A 20,378-nucleotide genomic window follows, 5' to 3' on the forward strand; every position below is an offset into this window, starting at 1 on the left:
ACAGTCTTTAGGCAAAGCAGCTCTGACACAGGTTACCATAATATTAACCCAGAAATACAGTTGTCTGTACTTAAACTTGATCATCAGCAATAAAATTTTCTAACGTTTCTCATTGGTAAAAATATTTCTGAACTCCTAACTTAAACACTTCCATTATGGCTGAATGCATTCCGCATTCCTGATGTTAATTCTGTGTTTTTGCAAACTTTTGGTATTTACATTTTTGCTTTTTTTTTTCCATTCACTACTGGGCATGGGATGTGGGGGTCGATGTTTAGGCAAGAATTTATTACCCATCCCCTAAGTGCCTTTGAAAAAGAGGTGGTGAGCTGTAACACAATAGTGCACATCCGTTTGTGAATAATTCCACATCTTAATCCACGTACATTTTATCTGAATCTCAAAAGGTACGTTTCAATGAGGTGTGCTGCATCAGAATGCCAGTTTTGTGTTTCATAGTTTAAGTTTAAAATCTAACCAATAGTTCTGATTGCTTGCATGCACCATCTTCAAAAATTGCTTATTGCTTCCTATTCGTGTTTCAACTGATAATCAGTTATACAGTGACTAACAGTATATTTCTTGACATTTAATGGAATCGGAGATAGCAACTGTTGCCTCAGGATTGGGCTCCATGAATCTAACAGAAACAGTAAAACTACAGATACCTTTTCGCGCTCATATTTTATGTGCAACTGTGCAAAGAGTGTCATACAGTGTATGAGAGGAGGAAGTATTGAAAGTCTTGTGATAGAGGTTGTGATGCATCACAATGCATGCATTAAAAGATTAGTACATTCCTTTTTTAGTTTTTCTAGTTATTTCGCTAACAATACTAATAAGCCTCACACTAACTTAAATAGCTATATAATTAAAATCTGCAACTCACTTCTTTGGCCAGTTAAGCACCATTGTACATACCTTTGTAATTTAGTTCTTCACAGCAAAATACAACGGATCAATTTTCGCACTTTTTTAATTTCAATTTTCTACCTCACAAAGTGTATACTAAAATACATAATGCCAAATCTTGCACTAAATCAGACTAATTTGGAGAAGCATATTTCAAAGACTGAAAACAACTTTAATGTTAACATATAACATTTAAATCTAAGCACTTAATTCCTTAACACTAAATTCTAACAAAAGTATTAAATGCATATCATTAAATACCTAAGGGCTGAGAAAAGTAAATCAACATCCTGTCACATATTCTGGATACATTCTTTTGCATTAGGTTCTGCGTTATGTATATATTCAGACTTTGGTGAAATATTTGATGAATCGTTAAGCAAATCATTCTTCAGTTTTCTCAAAACATTACAACCCAAATGTTTGCAAAACTGAAATTATTCCAATGACATAGTGTGTCAAAATATCTTGCTTACAAGACATATAAAAACAATGCAATTTTGAATGCACTAAAGCTTGGGTGGTCTAATAAATGTTGCCAAAAACCATGCTGAATTATGATCTTCCCACTCATTCTCTCCTTTAATGCAACGTTTCCAGGAATAAAGTCAAATTTCAAAAAGATGACATTTACCTCTTAATGAAAATATTGTTATTATTGTAAATAATAAATTATTTCTAAATCATGAGAATTTTTCATATTTAAGCTTATAAACTATGTGCTGCAGGGCACAGATTTGTGAAACCAAAGATAAGCAAATTCTTCAAAATTCTTCACTGACTCAGTTCTAGGATTGAATGCTAACTTCAGTGTTACAGCTGTGCTGTTCTTGCACATCATTAGCAATGTTCAATTTCTTCACTCCGGAGCTTCAAAGGCATTTCACATGGCTGATATTGAGCAATGACATTTTGCTAAGACCCAATTATAATAAAATACATAATTATTCCACCATACAGATTAGCAACTTGCATAAGTATAGCATTCATATCTAAGGATGTGCAAGCTGACCAAATTAAACCCTTCAAGTCAATAGTGTATGTAAAATTTACTCAGAGTGCATAAATAATCTATTCTCAGAACAAAAAGTGAATTCAGTCCTAAACATGAACATTTCTTTTATTTAGTTTGACACAGGTGAAACTCTTCGTAAAGCCATTTTTATCTATAATTTTTATGCCATAAGGTTCTAGCTTCATACAAAGTTTCCACCTCAAACGGTTAAAGGCTAAAGCTTTTTAAAAAAAAGACCAAAACTTTTAATACATCCGATTTTAGCAAATGTCTTTCTTTTCTTAAGACTGCGGCCAGAAATCTCTTGCACCGCATCAGTTCAAATGCTGAGGGGCACAACAATGGCTTAAGAGTTAATGTTGTATTTTCTATATACAAACAGTGGCCTGGGTCCCTAAAGAGCCTTGTTTGTCCCCACATTTCACTGATTTGCCAGTTGGCAATCCTGAGCCAGGAAACTGTCAATTTCAATTGAGCTTAGGGCTACATACACCCATTAAAGTAGTCTTGCTGGTTGAGGGGCAGCCTCTGTTTCCAAAGCATGGGAACGAGGGCTCTACATTCCTCAGATTTGAGCTGGCAACTTACACTGACTAGAATTTTCAAGAAGCAATGAATGAGTTTAACAAAGGCGTTCTGTGGCCAGTTTCTGGCTGTCATCCATGTCAACAGTTTCTTAGGTCACAGGTCACACTAACTACATTTATTCCCAGCAGACCCTGTTCCAAACACAGACTGCAATAAGTACAAATTCAGAATTTTTCAGTAATCCCCTGAGATATCACTGATCTTCCACATGTTCCTGCTCAATTAAAACAAATTCTCACTTTGCACCCTCTGCACTCAAGAGAAAGAGGCCCACTGGAAAAGAAAACAGAAAAAAAAGACAAAAACAAAAAGAGCATTCTAACTGCAGACTGACACTAAGTATAACATGCTCTGCTAACAAGATCAGCACTTCCACTGAATACTGTTGATTAGATACAAAATTACTGCTTCTTCATCTTTTAAAATATGATTCTGCCCTACCAACATCCAAAAGAAATATGGTTACAAGGAAAGCTTTCCCTATTTCTGACAGCAGTTATTTATAAAGGTAAAACTAACTGTTTTAGACGACTGAATGGCACATATTCCACGACAGCCACATCGCATGAATAAAGATAATGGAAAAGCTGAACATATTTATAAAATTTTTCCTCAAGTATCAAAGCCAGCCTTTGGTATACTTTTCTTTCAGTTGTTTACATATAACATTTCACTCGGAGTACCTATGCCAACTATTACGTATCTGTTAATTGAAAACTATCACAAGACACCAGATGCTTAAATTAAGCATTGGCAAACGCACACTGAATGTTGATAAATGCTATTTAAAGAGCCACAAACTCCCAATCTGTTAATATAAATGATACTAATACACATAACACAGCTAAGCAAAAACACACATCCATCTAATAGGTGACTGAACTAAATTTTTAGAGTTCATAACTAGGGACAATAAAACCTTTAACATTAAAAAGAAAACAAACTTGAAATATAGTTTTTTTAAAAACTCTTTTTTGAACATCTTTATTTATATTCCTTGATTGAAGTTTGCCTATGAAGTAAAAAATGTTTAGATAATGTCTCATTTTAAAGTATTTTGGATTGCAAAGTGCACATCTGCAAAACAAAATGTAATTTTCAAATTTTACTTGAAGATATGGAAAGTAATAGCATTTGACTTTCAGTAGTTACGACAATTTCCTGAAATCCAAAGAGATGGAGCATCTCATTAACACTGATCTTGTTCCAGAAAACACAATGCATAGCTGCTGTAGCAATAATAGTCAGAGAAACAAAATATCAGTCAAATGATGTCAATTTCTCCAATTTAAAATGAAAAATCTGAAATGTAGAAAATTCTCAAACCTAATCATTTCAGCACTGCATTAACTGGAATCTTCTGTAATTTTAGTTTATATTTGCTTGTCTGATTTCAGATTTTTAACTCAGCTTCAATTCAATATAAATTAGAAGAAAATGAACTTGACCACGAAAGCACGTTTTTTTAAGAAAATGCTTTATATGAGTATAGACATTTCAACTGCATCTTAGTACACAACCATTTGTTTCTAAGAAAATGTCACACTTAAGTGGCAACTGAGGTCTGCCCTATGGTATTGCTCATTGGAAAAACAGAGTGTGAAACAATGTAATTATATTTAATGGTTACAAGGGAAGCCCATTTAATTTCACTTGCCCTTTGAAGCTATTATTCATGAAGTCCCTGTGGAGTGCTAGTTTAAATAAGATGAGCATGAGGTCAGTTTGGCAGTTGCTTGTAAATCTCTGGTTCCTATTCTTGAATGAACAGCCAGGTTATAAGGTCAGAAAAAAATGTTTTTCTTTCTCCCATTTGATTACATTCTTGACACGCCACAAGTGATCAATATGCTATACAAATACTTTGTATATCGAGGCTGGGGAAAAGATGAGTGGAGAAAGGAACCAGGCAGCCAATAGCATACAGTGCAAATATTAAACGCTGTAATACACCACAGCATGTAAAAACCAGTGAGCAGAACTCAGCAGCCATGGTCAAAGAACTCAACACATTGCTGGTTTTGAATAAAGAGTAGTCCAGTATTGACGACAAGGAGCAGATCATCAGTGGGATGATAGATAGGCACATCAGTTTCAAATGAGGCAATACTGAAGGTCAGGGTGAGTAAACAAGGCCGAGACCACAATGTTGGGACCCCAGCTGATATTATCACTGGGCACATCAGATCCCAGACTAAAATCTGGCTTGACAGATCATATTTTGCTTGTTTTTTTACTTAACAAGGTGGTACTTCACTGAAACAAAAGCACACAATATCTTTTCTTTTCCATAAGAAAAACAAAGAAGAATAAACCAAACTATTTACATATAATGCCATTTGAAAAATTCTGAAACATGCCACAAAATACAATCCCATTTATCCCAACACCATCATTTTCAGTACTCAAACACCAGAGACCTTCATTCCCCATCACATCTATTAGTTTGACTTAGCTGATTCTTTCAATTCCCAGTCTTGAGAGTCTAGTGGCTTTTTTTTTGCTTAAATCACACAATTGAGCTTAAACTTTGACAGCTTCAAATACCCACTTCCGTGTTCAACCAAAAACTCCTGTGTTCAAGCTTGCAACTAAAACCCTTGCCCTGAAGTCACCCATTTCCTAACTGTTCTAAAGTAACTCTTTTCTCCAGGAGAAACTGTTTCTTACATCGAACTTCAACCAAGACTTTTTCAAGCTAAAACCAAAAACTTACCAAGCGAAGGGTTTCTCCTCTAAGCAAAAAAATTTGGGATTTTCCTAAATCAAAAGCAAGCTAATATTCTTCATCTTTGCTCTGTTCAATTGTAAATCTCTCATATTACAAACAAATTCTCATTAACACCTCAAGGATTCTCTTTCTCTCCCATATCATTTTAAAAATGATTCTCAAATAATCATCAAACTTCCTCATACACACAAAATTCAAAACCTGCACACTACTATCTATACATAATATATAACAATCACAATCACACACCTTACATCACAATGAGAACTAGAGTTAAACTAAGCAATAAATTGAGTGCTGAAGAACCAAGAACAGCAAAGGGGAGCAGAAAAAGAAGTTAGAGATGTTCAAGAAGTTTAAACATGTACATACAAAAACATGACATGAATAAAGGTAACCTTACTTTTTCACAGTAACTTACATGAAGTTTATATGACAAGTACTCATGCAACGTGCTGCCTAAGTAAAGACTGAGTCAGTTACTCTATATCATATATTTACATTATTTCTTTCAAACTGTCAGCTACTTGTGTCCTGTCTTAACTATTATTTTGAACCCATATGCGTCATTCTCCAATTCCAATTAAGTATTGAAAGCATAATAATCACTGGAATTTGCTCATTAAAATGGCACACATTACTATTATACTTCAGTGTGTTAACCTTTAGGTTCACAGCTATGATCTTCACAAATTGACTCTTTGAGCTTAACTGGGCTGCTACAACAAATAGCAAGGAACCCATTGAGGATGTGAAATAATCATGAGTCAAGTAAGAGTCTTGCTTATTTTTTTATTTGCTCTGGGAGAAAAGGACCAAGAAGTACAAAGCTCGACTAAACAAAAAATTGTATTCACCAAATTATTAAGAAGATCAGGACGGTACATATTATGTCATTCTCACATAAGACTGACATCACCATTTAATTTCTTTTGTTAAAGAGCCAACCTTCTGAAGCAACTCCCCAAGAGACACATAGTTTTCGAGACTTGTAAAAATCCAATTAAAATGCCAAGTGTGAAATAGAAACATAAATAAGCTCACAGCATCAATAATGACAGCATGCCTTGGTTGATGGCTAAACAAGGAACTTCTCCATAAACTGTGTTATGGGAGACCAGAACAGAATAAAATGATTTAAAAAGGTTGAAACACATCAGCATTCTTTCAGCAAAAAATGGCAGAAATTAGTAAATAAGCACTATTTGGATATGATATTACTAGTAAAATGTTTCTGCTTCTTTGGATCTTAGACATCGAAAATGGTAACAATACCAAAGCACATGGCTTTCGAATATTACTTAATTAAAACACTTCAGAAATATTATTTGAAGTTAGATTTCCAAATATTTAACTGAGCATGTATGACAAACTTTGACCGATAAGTAGTACCAGTTAAATTTGTAACTTCTAAAGTTCTACAAACCTGTAATTCATTTTTTCGATGTTTGAAAATGTAGCAGCCATGTGGTAAAACACAAAAGAAAAATGAAGTCAAAAGCCAACTGTAACAGGAGGGAAAACAGAGAAGGCACATTTATGAGCAGCTGTGGTTGTAACACACAAACAGGCCAGAAAACCAGAGTGTTACAGCAGAGGTTATGAAGTAGATTGTCTTAAGGCTGCTGCTTCAGTTTTGCCAGAACTGACCACACCTTTGTATGAAGATTTATTGAAGCAGTCCAATAAAGGCATTTCTGGGGCATCTGTGCCATAAAGACTATTATGAACATTGCTAAGGAAATTCTGCAGGAGTGTATCATTCAAGTGACCACCGTCTACCCGGACCTTGGATTGAACGTGACTGACAATGAATGCAAAGTGAGAAATCGCCTGCACCAGATATCAAGTTAAAGAAATTTGGAACTGCACGTGGTACTATATTTGTTCAGAGTGTGATGCAGGTATTTCAGATGATGCAAGTCATAGTTTTGTTGAATCAACTCTTTAAAAGAGAAATTTACTTATTATTTGAAGTATCATTTTCCTGCTCATTCATGTGTAATTTGTGCTGAAGTAAAAACTCCATGAGGTGAAATCTAATTGATATTTTCTTGATTTTGGGGTTATTTAGTAAATTTAGTTCTTTAACTTTATTCACCTATGGGAAATTGTGGTGTAGCTTCAGAAGCACAAAGAGATATCAAATTAGAAGTATAGTGTGCAAGTGAAAATGCAACTCTAATTTGTGCTGCAGTGAATAGCGAGATGCAATAGGAATTATGCTCCTCCTGAGGTAGAAACCACTCCTCCAACACTACTATGGCATAAGTCTACAACAAAGCCTCAAACCAGAACATTGCCAAATCACAAGTGCTGTATCTTTATTCATCATATTTCTCAATTTGATAGCAAATGCTAACTTTCATCATCATTCACCATGATAATTAAGCAGTAAAGAAAATCTCTACATCGCATCATAAAAAACATATGGATTGAAATAAAGTGTTCAACAGAATAATGCATGCTCATTGCTCTCAGACACTATCTTAACGAACAGAAAACAGTAATAGGAATATGCCAATTGACCCTTTGAGCCTCTTCTGCAATTCAATTTGATCAGGCCTCAACCACTTTCTTCAGCAGAGAATTCCAGAGTGTCAGTGTTAACACAGTGTGGAGCTGGAAGAAACAGCAGTTCAGGCAGCATTAGAGGAGCCGGAAAGTTGACGTTTCGGATCAGGACCCTTCACGAGACCAGTTCTGATGAAGAGTCTCAACCGAAACATCGACTTTCTTGTTCCCCTGATGTTACCTGACCCGCTGTGTTCGTCCAGCTCCATTATGTGTTGACTCTGACTCCAACATTTGCAGTTCTTGCTACCTCTGAATTCCACATGGTCATCACTCTCGGGGTGAAGAAATTTCTCCTCACCTTAGTTCTAAATAACCTACTCATATCCTTAGACTGTCATCCTAGTTCTGGATTTTACTTTTTGTCCCGATGACCAGGGATTCAGAACCAAAGTTAGCTTATGCTACTTTCGGGTTATGCAGTTTTTAGCTCTTGGTTTGTGTTGTGCATCATGTAAGTTTTGTTTTTTTGCATCAGTTACAGATATCATCTGAAGACCACAGTGCATACTTTGCAATGAGCAACCAGCTATTGTTATGTCCAACAGCAATTTGGGAATGCCTCATCTTCCTGCTGTAGCTGTCGTATAATGGGAACACAGTAAAAGTTACAAGTGTTGATTCACTAATGCTGTACCTCAGCATCCCAAACAAAAAGGTATTTCCATGACTCTCAAGTTATGCTGTGAAGAACATTTCAAATGGTGAGAGGCTATTCATCCCAGATAACATCAATGCACGTGTCGAGACAGACAGTAATTCATGCTCAACAAGCTTCAGTTTCACAGGGTGTGCAGTATCAATGATAAATGGTCAACATTTTCTTTAACTCTGTGCTAGAAATAAACTCCGTTACCAGCAGCTTCTTTCAAGGCAGAAGTAGTCACTCAAGATGAACAATGGGACCAACAAGGCCTGCTCATTAAGAGAAGACACATTCTGTGCACTCTTCACACCCGCATTTACCACAGATTGTGACACCGACCGCTCTTATGTTAGTACATCAAAATATAATGACTGGTACTGGTAACAATGCCAATTCCAGCGCTTTTCTCTGTTGGTCAAACTGCCACCCAGCAAAGGTTTACCAAGAAGTACTAATGCTGGTTTTAATTAAGCTTTCAAGTAACAAGGTTCATCCATCTTTGAAACAGCAGAAATATCATTGGCAAGGCCAAAAACTGCTAAGACAGGTTTGACACCTGTGTTGTGCATTGTTTACACAATTATATATTAAGTGAGGCAGAAGTTAAAATGGTGTTTCAAAGTAGTTTGAAATGTAAAGCAGGTGAGATATAATGGTAGATATTCATTTGGTAGCAACTGCTGATATTGGGTAACATGTTTAAGAAATTTAATTGATTTGTTTTATTTTATGTAGTTCCTTGTTTTTCATTAATAGCTTTTCAGAAGTGACTACATTAAAGCAAAAATACACGATTAACAGAATGTAGTTACTTGAGCCAAACAAGTTATATGCTTAAAACGCTCAAATATAATGTACACTTTTATATGCACCATAAACAACTTTTAATTTTAGTAACAGACATTCAGTGATAAAAACAATTTACATTCAATAGATTAATGGATGCATGTATAGCGGGGTGTGTAGCTGTTCTGCACTTTAAATTAGAAGTACATGTTGAAGATTACCCAGAACCTGGGCGAAGAACCAATTACTCGTTAAACATGTTGTATGCAATGTCAGATGATCACAGGAGTCTGGAATATATTTCTAGAAACAGAGCCTAGAATGTATTTCTAGGAACAATGATGGAAACAAAGAAAACTGAACATATGCATTATGCTCAACCAGTTTTGGTCCATGTACATCATGAAGAATACTGAAATTCTGAAGGAAGTGCAGTGCACCGGAATCATTATTTTAAAAAAATCTTAATTTGGGCAAAGAGGAATATCTTTTGACTTTGGAAAAAGGCCAGTTTGGTGAAGTTGTGATTGAGATATTTTAAAACCGAGAAATTCAATTGCAGCCTGTGTAGAAATGGATAAGTCATGTAGAGAGTTGAATTTTCAAAAATTAAAACTACATTTACTGTGAAAATGATGGGTGGCAAGCATTCCTCTATTTTCATTGTTTTGAGTAGTATTAAGTGACATGTCAGATAATGTCTTGGCCTCTCTACCTCTATGAACTCAATAATCATTGAGGGAATGGTGCTGCAAATTAATTATTACAAGTTCATAGCATGATAATCTAACTCACAAAAGACTGCTATTAAACAGACATCAGTCTAGATATTCATTTAACTTTTCATCCAGATTACAAATTTCAGACAATTAATTTTGGCTATTACAAACTTTGCTATAGCACACAAACAAAAATTGCAATGTGGCAGGATTTAGAGAACATAGGAACCTACTCTGAACTACTGCTAACTCTTGCCATTTCAGAATCTCTCTCTGATAATCAGATTCAGAAAATAAAATAGAATCAGAATTAGTTGACACTAAGTTCCATTAAGAACCAGAGCTATAAATTTCAACAGTTTAATCCCTTCACGAACAACTTGTATCTATCAGTGTCTTCAGTACTAAACCAAGTTTTAGGTGTTATGAGTAGACCTTTAAAATTGTTCTTTGTGTATTAAATTTAGATAATTAAAAAATCTTTGCTTAAATACTTAATTACATGTATTTCATCCATTTTGTCCAAGAACACAATAAAAAGCAATCTGGACTATAGGTCTATATTATATGGACTTCATCTTAATCCAACATTAGTATAGATCAGTGTGTATGTCAGCTATTAATTCAACAAAACAGGGCATAATCCACAAACTAGTATATAACCCAATGCTCTCTTTTAACTTTTCAGTTTTACTGTAAGTAACCTGGTTCAGCATAGTATAGTGCAATGTTAAAAAAAAACGAGAAGCCTGTGTCATTTTGTTTTAAGAAAATGCTGTTACCCAAAACAAATATGATACTACTGCGCACGAAAGAGTCTGATAAACACAGAGGGTCCTTGCCCCTAAAACAATTCATTTAGGATTGACCCCTTAGTACAATGACCTGTTGGGAAAGGATATGAAAATCTTGTCTGTCAGCTAAAATGTGATGCTTGTCACAATCCAGAAGCTAATGTTAAGTTCAATGTTTGTGTAATATTCTCTGTTGTCTCACCTTAGAATACAGAAGCAAGTTTTGGCCCCAGAAGATAAGCGACAGAATCCAAACCTCTGCTTGCTGTCAATGTCAGTGAGTACAAATGTAAAGTTCTGGCCAACTTGGCTGACTGTAAGGCTGAAAGAAGAACAAAGCAGGAGTGTATTTTCAACTGACCATTAGATAAAGTTGTCTAATCAAATCATGTCATTGAACCAGCATAGCTGAATTCCAGTCAGAGATTTTCCCAAAAACTTCTAAAAGTAATGATATCAAAAAGTTACCAATGTTTCATTTTTTAATATTATGTTAAATATACAGTGGGAGAAGTTGCTTTAAACATAGGACATCTATAAAAGATTATTTTATCAAGTTATTTTAAGAAAATTGTGCCATTATAACTTGCATATATTGCATCAAAATATGTTGATTCTTTAGTAACAATTGCAACAGAGATCACAGCAATGTTGCAAGCTTGATGTTGTGTATGCATTATTGTGCATTATCTAGTTTCCTTATATATACAATCAACTATCAACAAAAAAAACAGCAAACTAGGCCAAGATACAAAATAGCCCATGAATTTGAAATGTTCAGGTTTTTTTTCTTGTGCTGTGTCCATGCCGAAGTGATTGTAATACTTGTTAATATGCTAGCTGACAGGTCAATTCTATACATTAGCTGAGGATCAATTGAAGGCATTCTCACCTCAAAGTCAGAATATTCAGAGTTGAAGTCAACGCCAGGGTTTCAGCACAAAAATAAAGCCTAACACTCCAACACAACACTCAATGAGTGCTGCACTGTCAGAGTCGCTATCTTTCAGAGGAGACATTAAATTTCATTTCATGACATCACCAAATGCAGGAAATGACATCACCAACCCAAGGAAACCTAAACAGATAAACAGATAAATAGAAAGCAGGACATAACACCAGCGCTTCATCGGAGGCTCACTGATGATGTTACCTAGAATGGTGACGAAACGTCTGAAAACCAACCTTCCAGCTCAGCGAGCAATCTCACATCCATATGATTATACTGCTGTTCATGGAAGCCTAAATTGTGCATGTTGTGCTTCTTACTGTAACAGTAAAAACACTTCAAAAGGTACTTCATTGGTTGCATAACTTTGAAATATCTGCTGCTCATGCAGCATCCTACACAAGTCTAAGTATTTCTTTCCTCCTATTAGGGCAATTCCAATGGTGGTATTTTTATTCATTCATGGGATAAGGGTTTTGATGGCTTAGCCACCATTTATTGCCTACCTCTAAATGCCCTGGAGAGAAATTGATGGTAAACTGCATTTTCGGACCACTGTAGCCCTCGGGGTGCAGGAGCACTAACAGTGTTGATAAGAGGGAGTTAACAGGCTGTTCACCCAGGAACTGAAATTCATATTAAAATCAAGTTTCTCAGTTTTATTCATCTACTTTATCTACACTTCTCCATTGCATTTTCTGGTTTGATGATTTTTTATTCCCCTGTTATTACTTTTTCTTCTTTATTTATTTTGTTTTATGCCTCTAGTTTCTGATATTCTGTTCTTAACATGATTTAACTGTACCTCTTATTTCAGATTTCTGCTTCTTTTATGTTTTAAGCTCTGCATCATTTTTGCATCTACACTGTCTCACAACTTCCACTGCTATGCACCTTGGGTTAAAACTGTCAATGCAGATGCTGCTTGCAGACTGCTGCCAGAATACTGCAACATCAATACTACAAATCCACCTAAAAATTAGTCTTCACTTATATTAGAAATGACAGACAAGTGCCAAAGTCAAACTAACATTTCTGTGTTTCCTTGCTTAGTGTCAAAGTTAGTTCAAACAATTACAACACAAAGATTCATTATGTGCCCAAATTTGAGACAGTCACACATTTGATACATACCTGTTCATGGAAGTGTTATATTCACTTTTTGATGCTAGTTATGTGGGCCACAACATAATCCTAATTTAGCTTCCAAGGTTTTCAATCAGTTCATTTCATCAAAGCACTATCTCAGATAATCAGAAATACACAGTAACTAGAAATTTCCAAAATTGTACCTACAGTACTAACAGCACACGACTTTACTTTGCCTGTATGTTTTTCTAAAGGGCCTTTAATTTTATTATCTATTCATTTATGGGAAATGGGCATCAGCAGCAAGGCCAACATTTAATGTCCATTTCTAAGTGCTCTCAACAACTGGTAGTGAGCTGCAGTACTGTCAGGAGGACTAAGATTATGACAATGTAGGAACAGCAATAAATTTCCAAGTCTTCATTGTGAGAGGTTTGGAGGGTAACTTCCAAGTGGTGTAGCTTCCATGTGTCTGCTTTCCTTGTCCTTCTAAATAGTAGAAGTCAAACATTTGGGATGAGCTATCAAAGAGACCTTGTGTAGCGACTGTAACGATGTCAGCCAGGTGGACATCATAGTATAGGAGCTCGCTGATTAGACCAGATTAACCGCCCCAATCAGGGAATCCTGGTGGACAGATGAGAACAGGAGTATCAGACATCCTGTCAGGCTCTGAGGGAGCTGGACAGTGTCAATGATTCTCCACATGCAAATAAAGGGTGACTTAGTAAAAACCAAAAGAACTGCACATGCTGTAAATGAGGAACAAAAACAAAAGTTGCTGGAAAAGTTCAACAGATCTGGCAACATCTGTGAACGTAAAAACAGAGTTAACATTTCCAGGTCTGGTGACCCTTCCTCAGAACTCTGACTTGGAGATGGAATACCAGCCTCTGTGGAGTTATTTCAGTGGCAGTAACGAAAAAGCAGGCTTGCAACAGTTGTCTTTGGCTTGGGAAAGCATTTTTGACATCATGTCATTATTTGCAAAGCTTGAATTGCTCGATCCTGCTGTTGAAGGCTGGGTCCAGTATGTGGAAAGTTCACATATACACAAAGCTTCATGAAGGTGGTCATGAGCCATATGTGCTTCCAAGTGCATTTAAATAAGGATTCCCAAAAGTATGCTAGATTTAATACCTGTAAGGGTTTGTACCAATATATGAGACTATGATTTGGGGTACCAAAAGCGAAGCAACTTTTCAGCTGACGATGGAGAACGTTTTACACAGTCTGATATGTTAACAACAGGGAGTGCATACAGAATTTGGACATTGTCATTTCTCCTCAGCAGGTGTACTCTATAGAAGGGAAAATGATGCGTTCCAGGCACCCCAAATGGCCTACTTGGGCTACAAAGTCGACCACACCGAGTTACACCACTGGAAAAGAAAGTGTTGGCGTCTGTACCAGAGCACAGGTCTTTTCTCGGACTAGTGAACTATTATGGGAAGTTCAACAATAACCTGGCTTTGATCCTGGCATTCCATGCATCAACTCTTTTTAAAAAATGTCAGCCAAGACATAGCTTTCAAGGAAAACAAGAAACAGCTATTGTTGTTAGGGTGTTAACACACCATGATCGCAAGCAAGATCTGGTATTGACATGTGACACCTCCCCGTACAGCATCAGGGTAGTAATATTAGCTCATTGATGGCCTGATGGAGAGGAGCACCCAACAGTGTATGCATGTAGGACTTTGGGTAATGCAGCACATAAATCTGACCAATACAGAAGGAAGGTTTGGTGATCATATCTGGAGTCAGGAAGTTCCACCAATACTTTTATAGACATAAATTTGTGGTAATAACCGATCACAAACTCCTGCTAGGGCTAATGAAAGAGGACAAGGTAGTGTCACCCATTGCTTCAGGCTGAATTCAGCAGTTGGATTTAACACCAAGTGCATGTAATTACAAGTTAGAGCACTATCAGGGAGGCCAAATAGTGAACGTGGATGCATTGAGCCGCCTCCCACTGGCAAATACACCACTGGTGGCACTGCCACTGGAAGAGTCTGTAATGGTCTTGAATCTTCCAGACAGAGAATATCGAATGCAGAGAGATCCAGTCCTGGCAAAATTGAAACAGATGGTGACGATTGGCAAAACCAAAGGACAATCATGACCAGAATCAAAATCTTTCTGGACCCCAAGAGACCAGATCACAGTAGAGGATGGCACAGTGGCTCAGCGGTAAACACTGCTGCCTCACAGCGCCAGGGACCCAGGTTAGAAGTGGAGTTTGCACATTCTCCCCGTGTCTACATGGGTTTCTTCCGGGTGCTATGGTTTCCTTCCACAGGCCAAAGATGTGCAGGCTATGTGGACTGGCCATACTAAATTGCCTGTAGTGTTCAGGGATGTGGGTTATGGGGGAAGGGCCTGTTTCCACACTGTAGGGATTCTATTCTATGCTTAATTATGACAGTGAGCTAGAGTGACAGTCCCAAGCAAAGGTTTCCGCCAGGTACTAGCTGAGCTCCACAAGGGTCATCAGGAGTTTCCAAAATGAAGATGGTGACAAGAAGTCATCTGGTGGCAAGGATTGGATACAGCCCACAGGCACACCTTTGCTACTTCACCCCAGTGTTATTTGAACCCCATTATCTCCTCATACCCTCCAATACCTCCAGTGGGTAAAAAGCTCTTGAGATAAGAATCTCCCCAGGTTTATTAGCTCCTCCACTTCTAGGGATGTTCTGTTCCCTCTCTCTGTCAATTTTGCACTTGTTTCACTTTTTCCATTTTGGGCACTCTTTCCCTTTACCCTACCATTCAACTGCCTCGCCATCTGCAACTCTCCCTTAAGATCAGCTAAAGCCTCCCATTTTGAACAATATTTTCCCCTTTGTTCTCTCATTCCTTTATATCTTTGATGAAAAATAGGGTTTTTGTTTCTGTATTAAACATTCTCCATCAATACTAGTTGCAGTGTTTTGATATGGGGAAAGAAGCAATTGATATTTTAAACACATCAAAGCTCTCTCAAGCAAAGTACTGAAATGATTCAATATAATGCTCCATTATATACAGAATGAATTTTTTTTGACAAAGAACAAATTCAAACACATGCCAAGAACAAAGGTTTAATAAATTAATGCAAAGCATTAAATGGAAGTATTGGAAGCATTTTTTGAGATAAGATTTCATCACTCCTGTGGTAACCATGAGTTGCTGGTCAAGTTGTGTCTGACCTCCGAAAGCTGAGCAATAACAAACGCTGACAAACTCAGCATTTAAGTAAATGGAGTAGTGTGAATTTTGTGGATTGAGCTCATAGATACTCATGAAACATGCCAGAACAAGTTAGAATTAAAATTAACTTATGCCCATTTTTGCCTGTCATTTATATAAATTTAGATGAGAATATAGAAAGCAAGTAAGTTTGCAGATGATACCAGAATTGGTGGCATAGTGGACAGTGAAGAAAGTTACTTAAGGTTACAAAGAGATCTTGATCAATTGGGTGAATGAGCTGAAGAGTGGCAGCTGGAGTTCAATCTGGATTAATGAGAGGTATTGCATTTTGGTAAAACAAACAAGAGCAGGACTTATACATTTAAAAGTAGGGGCCTGGGTAGTACTGTAGAACAGAGAGACCTTGGGGTGCAAGTACATAATTCTTTGAAGTTTACAGCACACTAGATAGGGTGGGTAAGGCGGCATTCCACATTGTGTTCATTGCTCAGGCCTTTGAGTATGAGAGTTGGGAAGGCACATTGAGGTTGTACAGGACACTGGCAAGGCCTCTTCTGGAATACTGTCCAATATTGGTCTCCCTGTTAAAGGAAGGATATTATTAAACTGGAAATCGTTCAGAAGGGATTTACAAGGATGTTGCTAGGAGTGGAGGGTTTGCGTTAAATGGAGAGGCTAGATAAGCTGGAACTTTCTTCACTAGAGTATTGGAGTTTGAGAGGCGACCTTATGGAAATTTATACCATCATGAGGGGTATTGATGAGGTGAATGGCAGGTTCCTTTTGCTAGGGTGGAGAATTGCAAGACCAAGGGGCATATTTTTCAAGTGAGAGGAGAAAGATTTAAAAAAAATTGGGGCAATTTCTTTAGACAGAATGGTTAGAATGTGGAATGAATTTCCAGAGGAAGGGTGGATGCGGGTAGTTACGACATGTAAAACACACTAGATAAGTACATGAATAAGAAAATGTTTGGAGGGATATGGGCCAAGCACAGGCAGGTGGGACTAATTTAGTTTGGGATTACGTTCGGCATGGACTGGTTGGGCTCAAGGGCATGTTTTCGTGTTCTGTGACTCTAACTTAAAATTGACAACTTCGAAGGAGGTTGATTGGTCTTGAATTATTGGTCGAGACTTTATTTTCGATCTCTTTCCTCCCTTACTCCCAAAATTCTCTCCCTCAAATTATTTTGATTTATTTACTTGATTTAGCACTGAACTAAATATCGTAATTTGTACTTTTTGGTTTGCTCTGTAAGCCTCAGTAAAGATCCTTCAATCAGATTGGTTACAGCAATGCAACATTTGTAGAAGGCTGCAGCCTTCAGAACTCAATATCAAATTAAATCATTAAGGCCTGAACATCACATTCCACGTGCTATATCCACCCTAAACTCCCTGGCCCTGTCATGGTACAGACTGTTTTCAGCACAGCCAACTAATTTTTACTTACTCATTGCCACCATTATCTGCTTTTCTCCTTCCCTACATTGATATCAGCCATCTCATTGCTGACCTAACTGTCTGTCTTTCTCTAAGCTTCATCTCCACCTATGCATTCACTCCTTTCCTTCTCCCACCCACAAGCCACTGTCATCAGCATAAATTTTCCTAGCTACTATCACCTCTGACGAAAGGTAAGAGACTTGAAATGTTAACTCTACATTCTCTCTACAACTGCCAGATCTGCTGAGTTTCTCCAGCAATTCCTGTCTTTGTTTCAGAGTTTCAGCATCCACAGTTTATATTCCTGGCATTTCTCCTGTTCATTCAGTCTCTAGGTACCCCAGAAGGCATTGCCCTGTTCGACACTCTAATGATGCATGTTCCAGGGCAAAGGTTCAAAGAAAGTTTGTGAGAAAGTACATTCATTTGCAGTTAACTGTAAAATCTAGTCAATGCACAAGGATTTGATGTTGCTTCATGCTGCCACAAGTTTAGTGACACACACGAATGTATTAATTGCAGCAAGTCCTCAATTAAAGTTATGATTGTGTATCTTAAAGTCACAACTTTAAATGAAACAACTTTAAATGAAACAACTTTAAATGAAACAACTTTAAATGAAACAACTTTAAATGAATCACAGATTCCCATAGAAATCCCCATTAAAACTGAAGTTAGGTTCCTCTGAATATCTCTAGCTCGGCAAAACAATGGTTGAAGTACAGTACTGTAGGTGGGCAGTAGTACATATTCTGAATTGAAATAGCTTACAAATGAAGTAAAACACAAAATATAACAGAAACACCATACAGCTAAGTGCTGCAGTACATTTCTAAGCAGAAAAAAACTTTAAAGTTTTATCAAGTTGAAATGGTGCGCATCCTAAATGTCTACATTCATAAATTAGATAAGCCTTCAAATTAAAATAAATTTTAAAAATAGGTGAAATACAAGATAAAAGTACGCACTGTAAAGGCATGTTAAAATTATACTGACCTAAGAAGTTTTAATTGACTAGGCTCCATCTAGTGCCAGAAGCTGTTTGATGTAATTACAAGTCGAGAACTACCAGCACAAGCCAATTCCTGCCATTAGGTGGAGCCCCAGACTTCAGTGCAAGTTCAGAGCAGGAGCTGGGAGTGTGGAGTGGCCACTGCGGGCTTTAAAGGCAAGAACAGAGGGGGTCTGGTTGCCTGATAGTGATGGTGGTTGTTGTTGCACAGGGGATGGGGCAGGAACCAAAAGACCACCAAAGAGACTTAGGAATAAGTACGGAAGCACAGGGACAAGGTTTTGACAGCAGGCAGGCAACAGAACAGGAAGTCTATAACAAACAACATTAAACTGAAAATGATAAAATTAAACCAACATATTTTCACTATTTTGTTAATGAAGTTGAAGCCAAACAACATTTAAGAGTCAAACATAAACGAGAATTTATGAGGAACAGAAATAGGTCACTTGGTCTCTGAAGCCTGCTTTGCCATCCAATAAGATTATGGCTGATGTAATGTAGCCACATTTTCACCAATCCCCTATAACCTTGCAACTTGTTTCTTATTAACTGAAAGGTGACTAACAGGTCTGTTGTTTCCTGCGTTGTCTCCTTCACTTTGTAAATAAAAGAATAACTTGCACTACTTTCCAATCTAATGAAACACTGCCCAAATTTGGAAATTTCTGAAAATTAAAACCAATGCACAACTATATCTGCAGTTCCCATCATCTCTATATCACTGGTCAGTTCTTTTAAGCCAAAGTCCATCAAGATCCATGAACTTGCCTGCTTATAACTCCAAGTGAACCACTTCTCTCGTGATATAATTTTCTCGATATGTTCGTCCCTTCCATTTCAGGATGATACTTGTACATTCCATAAGCCGGTCTGTCCAATCAACAGGCCAAACAGCTAGAACATGACTAGCCAAGAATGTGCACGTGACACACAAGGTCTTGCACTGTAAAGATGCTTATCCAATTAGAGATAGTAAGAACTGCCAATGCTGGAGTCAGAGATAACACAGTATGGAACTGGAGGAACACAGCAGGCCAGGCAGCATCAGAGGAACAGGAAAGTTGATGCTTTGGGTCCCAAGCAAAATGCCAGCTTTCCTAGTCCTCAGATGCTGCCTGGCCTGCTGTGCTCCATTCAATTAGAGGCTGCTTTCTCCCTGCATTTGGTGCTGATGATCACCAAATATGGAAGACAAAGAGCTTGTCACTGACACACAAACTGCAAATATGGGTGGTTTCTCTTTAGCTGACATTCCCTCCACACATGGTGAGGGGAGGGAAGGACTCATGTGGGTGGGTGGATGGGTGGAGAGGGAAGTATGGGAAGAGAGCAAGGGCAGGGGTCAGTAAACATGGAAGGATAGAATAGAGCATGTGCAAGTGAGGGCAAGAATGTGAGATGGAACAAGGGAGAGAAAGTGAGTGAGTATGTCAGAGAGGAAGATCATAAGATACAAGGAGAATTAGGCCATTTGGCCCAATAGTCTGCTCTGCTATTCGATCAGGATTGATACATTTCTCAATGCCATTTTTCCGCTTTCTCCCCATAACTCTTGATTCCCTGACTAATCAAGAACCTATCTTTCTCTGTATTAATTGGACTCATTGACTTGGCTTCCACAGCCCTCTGTGATAATAGGTTCCACGGGTTCACCACCATTTGTCTCTGGAAGGTAGAACGTTGGCTTGGGAATGAGCGCAAGGAGGCGAGGGGCAGAGCGTGGTGAGGGGGGGGCAAGGGACAGAGCGCAAAGTGAGCAAGGAGGGGTGAGGGGAAGAGAGACTGCTTGAGGTTTGATAAATTATTCATTTTACTTCTCTTATACTTTTTATGAGCTTTACCATCAGTCTCTATTCTATTTTGAACCTTAGGAATATAACAGACCTAACAATTTACCATATATTCAACAAA

At 37.5% G+C, this 20,378-nt stretch overlaps 1 protein-coding gene across 5 annotated transcripts in view; it reads right to left on the bottom strand.

Annotated features, from left to right (window-relative positions):
• LOC125465413 (DENN domain-containing protein 1A-like) overlaps positions 1 to 20,378 on the bottom strand; it is a 522,997-nt gene that overhangs the window by 320,716 nt on the left and 181,903 nt on the right. For all 5 annotated transcript variants that reach the window (XM_059638169.1, XM_048558890.2, XM_048558889.2 and 2 more), the window contains exon 5: positions 10,968 to 11,087. In XM_059638169.1, the coding sequence (XP_059494152.1) occupies positions 10,968 to 11,087 (120 nt within the window). The remainder of the gene's footprint in view (positions 1 to 10,967; positions 11,088 to 20,378) is intronic.

The sequence above is a fragment of the Stegostoma tigrinum genome, chromosome 29 (assembly GCF_030684315.1).
Source record: "Stegostoma tigrinum isolate sSteTig4 chromosome 29, sSteTig4.hap1, whole genome shotgun sequence".
In the NCBI taxonomy this organism is placed as follows: Eukaryota; Metazoa; Chordata; class Chondrichthyes; order Orectolobiformes; family Stegostomatidae; genus Stegostoma; species Stegostoma tigrinum.